The sequence below is a fragment of the Ursus americanus genome, chromosome 2, assembly GCF_024610735.1.
Source record: "Ursus americanus isolate L20-20 chromosome 2, mUrsAme1.1.p, whole genome shotgun sequence".
Lineage (NCBI taxonomy): Eukaryota > Metazoa > Chordata > Mammalia > Carnivora > Ursidae > Ursus > Ursus americanus.
Genome location: NC_142128.1, coordinates 36,742,065 through 36,748,515, shown reverse-complemented (window position 1 = coordinate 36,748,515; position 6,451 = coordinate 36,742,065). Strand labels below are relative to the sequence as shown.

Sequence of the window (6,451 nt, the reverse complement as noted above, 5' to 3'; positions counted from 1 at the left end):
ACCCAGCCCCTCATAAGGGGTGCAAGGCTGAGGTTGCCCCAGGAAGCCCCTTCCCCAGCAAGGGCAGCCGGGGGGGAGGGTTTGCACAGAGTGGAGCACCCTTGGCTTCTCCCGTGGGGTAAGAGCAGGTGTCTGCCCCAACCTAGCATGGGAGTGGCTGGGATCCTGTCTCTTCCTCCTAGGTTGCCAGTCTCCTTCGTGACCAAAGGTTTGAGCTGCAGGTTGGACTCTGCCCTGGGCTCGTCCTGTTCCTGTCACGAGCCCCCACTGGCTCTGCATAGAAGATATGCACCTCCCCAGGGGGAGGGCCCTGCCCTACCGGCATGTTTGCTGGAGGTTGGGCTTGGAGAGTCCAGCCTGCAGCCAGCCACTGGGACCCTAAGACACTAAGGAAGGTCCTATATGAAACCCAAGCAGTCCGGAAGGCAGTTGTTAGCCCTGGAGCTCAGAATCAGTCCAGCTGGACAGAGGGGGGCAGGATGGGTAGGAGACAGGGATTCTGGGAACACAGGCCAGGAACCAACTTCACGGGATGAGCCTTGGACGGGCAGAAAGGTTCCAGAGCCACGTTGTGGTTGAAAAACACAGCAGCAGACAGGAGCCCCATGGAGCCAGGAGGGACTGTGGGGTACCCTCTGCTCTGGGCTGTCAGTGCCCTGCCTCTTCACATGGAGCCAGCAGGAAGCAAAGCTCAGGATGCGAGGCAAGACCACAGAGGCTGGTGGTGGTTTGAACTCTCTTCTCTGTTGTTAAAAGGGGGAAGGGAAAGGGTGTGAGGTACCCCCGGGCTCTGGGGGAGGCATGCAGGCAGCCCCAGCAGGCAGGCGCTGGGGAATGGGTGGGAAGAGTCCTGGAGTTTCCCACCATTCTTTTCTCTGCAGGGAACAGCAAGGTTGGCTGGCAAAGGGGAAGGAGAAAGGAGCAGGGCCCTGGGGGGAGGGGTGGCGGGCAAGGGGCTTGGGGGCTCACTCTAACATGCAAAGTCCAGCTGCCCCATAAACTAGGTTGCTTCTTGAAGAGTGACATACATATAAATACAGACACAGCTACACACACACATGCGGAGAAGGCTCTGCATTCCCGAGGGTGGGGATCTAGGCCTGCTGGCCCCCAAGGAGCTCCAAGGCAGGAGCCAGCCAAGTCTCCGCTGCTGTGGCGATTCTCCGCAGCCCCCTGGGGTGGGGCAGGGCGAGCAAGTCCTCTGGCAAAGGCTGCTTGTTCTCTGAAGTTCTGTCCACCAGCACCAAGACGACTCTGAACCAAATCCATGCAAGGTGGGTGCCCCGTGCCCGCGCTTCCATGTTTGTGCGCGGGCAGCCTGTGTGCTGGCACCAGGGTCCAGTCTCTCCCCTCCAGGGCTCCGGGGAATGGGGGTGCAGACAGAGGAGGGTGAAGGGGGCCCGCGGAGACATCCTCTCCCCCGCCCCACAGGGTCCTGGCCTCCGGGAGGGGGGAGGGGCCTCCCTTATCTCTCGGCCTCCATCGCAGGGTGGGCCCTCGGTTCTGAAGCGGCCTGTTGGGGGGCCAAGGGTGGCCAGTCTGACGCTGGGGAGGGGGGTGCCGGAGTCCACATGGGCGGCTGCTGCAGCTGGTGGTGCTGTGGCCCCCCTGGAGGCGAGGCCGCAGTTGGCCAGCTGGGTGCCGCGAAGCTGCCGGTGGCGGCGTGGGGGAAGTGTGGCGGGGGGGACGTGGCCGTGGCGGCCATTGGGCTGCCACTGCCACCACCGTGAAAGCTCTCGGAAGCCTTGAGACGGGAAAACATGGTGAGGGCATCAGGGAAGTTGGGGGGCGTGGCGGGGGTGTTGGCAGGAGTGCACATCTGTGGGGGGAAAACAGAGAGGGTGGGGTGAGCACCCCTTTCTGGGAGGGGAGCTGGCCTCCCGCTGACTCCTAGGAGACCCACACTCAGCCACTATTGGGAGCTTCTGTGCCTCTTCCCTGGCTGCATCCTGGCTCCGTGAGACAGTCCACTAGCTCAGGGCTCACAGAGGGAAGGTGCAGCTGCTATGGACTGGCCCACCACACCCACGGGCAGTCTCCGAAGAGGACCCTCCACAGCAGAGAGCCACTGAGCTTCCTCGGAGGAGCGAGGCTTCCCTGCCCTGAACCAGGAGCACCCCCTATCGCCACCCCTGGGGCGCAGGGACACTTACCATCTGGTGGTGGTGGTGGCTGTAGGGGATGTTGGTCTCCTGGAAAAAGGCGCTGAGGGCCGTCTGTGGAAAGAAGGCCCAGATTTCATTATCCTCAGGTCCTTGTTTCCAGAATCTCTGGGGCTTGGAGCGGCCCTGGGCCTGGCTACCGAGTGGGAGAAGTGAGTGGAAGGAGTGTGCCTGTCACCACTTGACGCCTGCCACCCCCCAAGGAGACGCCACAGGCTCCGGGCAGGTCTGGAGGGGGGTAAAGACACTCACAACGCTGCCTGCCTCAGCTCGCACTCACCTGATGTGGTCACTGTGACCTCAGGAAGGGGGCAGGCAGCACCCTCTCCCAGTCTCACAGGGAAAGGCCTTTAGCGGACACCAGCCTTTGATTGAGATTGTAGCCTGACCATCACCAACTCTGAGTGGCAACAGCAAAGACTCCCAGATGTTAAGTCTAAGACCTGCCTGCCCCTCTCCTTGGCTGGTCACAGGAGCCTGCCATGATCTGGGCCTCAGTTTCCCCAACTGCACCATAAGGAGACTGGACTGGGTGGTTTCTAGATTCCCCTCCCTGGCTGCAATAACGTAAGATCCACATTCCAGTTCACAGAGCCAGAATTATGTAGGTTGGTCTGGGTTTTCCGCTCGTTGTCCCACTCACCCAAGCCTCCCTTGGAATGTTCTTCAAGTGCAGAGCAGGAGGATGGGAGAAAGGGGTCTGCACCCAGGGTGGTGAGAAGGGGAGTGGGAAAGGAGGCAGAGCACAGGCCTGTGTCAGACAAGCTCATCTGGAGGCCACGGGGGACTGGCAAGAGGGGACTCCAGGAGCCCCTGAGGGAGGTGCTGCATTTGGTCTGTCCTGGCAATGGGCCTGCAGGAGGGGTGTTGAGGAAAATAAGGGAGCCAACTGCTCTTGCGAAAGTGCTGGGTGAGGGAGTGTGTGAAGGGTCTGCCTGGCCCTGCCAAGTCACAGGCCCAGCCCCAGCTGCCCTCCATCGCCACCCTTTTAGGCTCCCTGCCCCCCAAACACAGCCCAGCCCAATCCCTTGCCTGCCGCCCCCTCCCCCCCTGTCCCCAGCATAGCCAGACCAAGCTGGCTCCCAGGGCCTGCCCTGGGATTTTGTTATTTTTTTATATTCAAATGAATTTTTCTGGGAATTTCCTGCTGGAGAGGTCCTACCCCAGTGTCCCCAAACAGGGTGTGGGAACGGGCTGGGGTTAAGTACCTCCTCAGGACTCCATCCCACCTGGGAGCCCCAGGGGACACACCCAAACCATTCCTTCCCAATAGTAGATCCAAAGGCCACCTGAGTGAGGATTCCAGTGAGAACCTTCTGCTGCCTTAAAGCACCACCACTTAAAACACACAGGTCCCCCTTCCCCTGCAGCCGCCTGTCCTCATTAACACCTGAATCACAGAGAAATGACCCAAAAACACGGCCTTTGGCTGGGTCAACCCTCAGCCTGTGAGCCTGCAGGAAAGGTTACCAGAGGGGGAGGGGTAGCCCTGAGAAACCCCTCACTCACTTTCATGCAAGGACCTATGGTTTGGGGCCCGCACCCCATTTTCACCTTAAGTGAACCTACCTAGTATCCATATCCTCCATTTTACAGATGTGAAACGGAGACTTAGGGAGCCCAGAGCATATGGCTCCTCCCCCAGGGGCCACCAGAAGTACCAAGTCTGCAGGCAGCTCCTGGCCCTCTTGGGGACAGTTTTCCCCAGGCATTTCAATCCTCAAGCTACATTTTTAATTCCCCGTGATGAAGTGGCACCAACCCATGCTGAGAGACACCCCAGCAGGTACCAGGCTCTGTGCTGGACTGAGAGTCCAAACAGACAAAGTGCTTCCCACCAGACACCTGCCTGCCCAGCCCCAGACAGGGAGGGAGCCATGTATGCAGATGTGGACTCAAACTGCCATGAATGTGGTTTTACAAGTTTTGCCACATCTAGCCCTTGAGACAAACAGGCTGATTAGGGAGCTTCCTGCAGGGTGGGGCTGCAGGCCCTAGGGGGGGTGGTGGGGTGAGGGAGTGGCCATTCCCTTCTTAGAGGTCAACTCCCACACTGAAAATGCAGAGAAAACTGAGGCCAGAGGAGAGAAGGGGCTTGCCCAGGGCGAGCAGCCACCCATCTTGTGGTGTGAGGACCACACGGGGTGAGCAGTCCCTCCTAAGAGCTCTGGTAGACGTTGGTGAGCAAAGACCCACTGGGCTGGACAGGCCAGTGCTTCCCCAGGCTGTCCAAACCTTTGGGCTGGAATTCAGATCCCCATCCCACTCTCAGGAAAGGAGCCCTGGAATCCCCTGGCTCACTGTCCTCTCAGAAGACCCAAACACCTTCCCTGGGATGGCTCCCCATCAGGAAACCAGGCTCCTGGGCCCTGGCTGGGCACAGACACTGGCTGGGCTGTGACCTTACACCTGTGAGGGGTGGAGCTCAAGGACTCTGGCCTCTTTCCTAGATACCACCCTGGGTTATTTCTGGGGCAGTGGAGCTAGGCAAAGCCAGGTGGCCTCTTGGCAGCACAAGCCGTGGGCACTAGTGCCCTATGGGTCAGGGAGGCCTGGTGGGTGGGGTCCTGACTGGGGCAGCCCCACCTCCTGCCCAGCTGACTGAAAGCTACTGAGCCATGTAAACCACGCCATGCACTGTGCAGGTAGATTCCCCGGCCAGCACAGAGGCGGCCACCCGGGCACGCCTCTGGGGCGGGGTGCGCGAATGCACACCCGTAGCTAGAGTGTGGGGCTCCAACACGGCACCGGTACACTCGTATGTGTACACGCGTGGGCTAAAAAAAAAAAATTGGTGACGTGTGTGTACACGGAACACATACATCCCGCATCCGCGCGCCGGGTGGACTGCTGTTTACACACACGCTAACATGCCCACACGTAGCGTGGCGCGTGCGTAAATACAAATGCACATGTACGTGGACACAGGCGCCACCGAGCTACCCCCCGGGCACGCAGAACCTCAGACCCAGTTGAGCGGGGAAGCTCTACCCGCTGGCCCCGGGGCACCCTGTCCTGCTCCGCAGTAACTGAGGTGGGGGCGGCGCGCGGTCCCAGCCCGGGGCGTCCTCCTTCCGGCCGCCCGCCGACTGCCCGTCCGGGCCGCGGCGCCGCCCCGCCCTGGCCGTTACCCGAACAAAAGAGGGGGGATCCCCGCATCCCGACCGCCCGGGGACGCGGGGGGAGGCGGGGATTCGGGGCACCGGCGGGGGCGGGCCGCCCCTCCCGCGCATTCCGCGCGGGCGGCGTTTCCGGGGGCCGCGTAGACGCGGCCGCGCCGTTCGGCCGGACCCGCACGCCGCGTGTGCGCGCTAGGGCCCGGCAGCCGGGGCGCGCGGCCGCCGGGAGACCGGGCTGAGTGCGCGGCTCCGGCCCGGCCCGGGCGGAGCGCGCACCGGCACGTGTCCACACCGGCCCGCACACGCGCGGTTGGCGGGACGGACCCGGACCCCAACCCCGGCCCCGGCCCCGGCCCAGGCGCGCACCTCGAACTGCCAGTGGGCCGCCTGCAGCAGCTGCTTCGCCTGGTCGGCCGCGCAGCCCGCCGTCAGCACGAACTGGTTGATCATGACCTGGTGCTTGAGCTCGTCCATGTTCACGGACATGGCGCCGCCGCCGCGCTGCCCGCTGCCTCCCGCCGCCGCGCTCCTCCGCCTCACGCGTCCACCATTAGCGAGCCGGCTCCGGCTAATACAAATATTTACTGTGCGGCTCTGACTCACCGAGCCTCGCCTGGCTCGGGGCCGCGGGGGCATGCTGGGAGATGTAGTCCCGCGCCGCGGCCGGCCGGGGGGCGCAGGGAGGTGTGTCCGGACGCTGCCCCTGCTGTGTGCGGAAGCGGGCGGGCGCGTCTGCGGGCTCTTACAGAGGCTCGTGGGGGTGCGGCAGGCGGAGGCCGCTGGCGTCTCTGCCCGCTGTGCCTGACATTCCTCTGTTGAATGGGCGCGCACTTGGAGAGGGGTCCCTAGAAATTTTGGCACATATCGTTAAGCACTAGGATGTACAGCCCCAAAGGCCTGGCATACAGTAGGCGCCAATAAATACTCCTTCACTGAATGAATGAATGTGCCCTTGAGGGCGCTGCAGAAAGTCACCGCCTCCAGGAAGCCTTCCGGTCTCCCCAGCGCCCCGAGCAGAAGCTCGTATCGTGCACTCGTGATGTGGGTCCCTTACCGGCCTGACGCTCGGCCAGGCACACAGTAGGCCCAAGAAACATTTGGGGATGGGATGGCGCCCGAACAAGCCGCCGAGGCGGGCAGGCTCTGGTGCCTCGGGGTTCCCTCCCCGCA

The 6,451-nt window shown here is 62.4% G+C and overlaps 1 protein-coding gene across 1 annotated transcript; it reads right to left on the bottom strand.

The window, feature by feature from the left end:
* Positions 1–725: 725 nt before the first annotated feature.
* UBALD1 (UBA like domain containing 1) lies at positions 726–5,995 on the bottom strand. Its single transcript, XM_045784480.2, has 3 exons — positions 5,648–5,995; positions 2,154–2,216; positions 726–1,819 (listed from the first exon to the last, which is right to left on the bottom strand). Exons 1-3 carry the CDS (start codon positions 5,915–5,917, stop codon positions 1,466–1,468), a joined length of 687 nt encoding a protein of 228 aa, XP_045640436.1. The 5' UTR covers positions 5,918–5,995; the 3' UTR covers positions 726–1,465.
* Between the last annotated feature and the right edge of the window lie 456 nt (positions 5,996–6,451).

What these genes read in the sequence shown, in the direction of transcription:
- UBALD1 (XM_045784480.2), bottom strand. Translation starts at nt 5,917, where the DNA reads ATGCCCCCGCGGCCCCGAGCCAGGCGAGGCTCGGTGAGTCAGAGCCGC. An exon ending in CGGCCCACTGGCAGTTCGAG is followed by an intron (nt 2,217 to 5,647) that starts GTGCGCGCCTGG and finishes TTCTTTCCACAG; the next exon opens with ACGGCCCTCAGCGCCTTTTT. An exon ending in GCCACCACCACCACCAGATG is followed by an intron (nt 1,820 to 2,153) that starts GTAAGTGTCCCT and finishes TTCCCCCCACAG; the next exon opens with ATGTGCACTCCTGCCAACAC.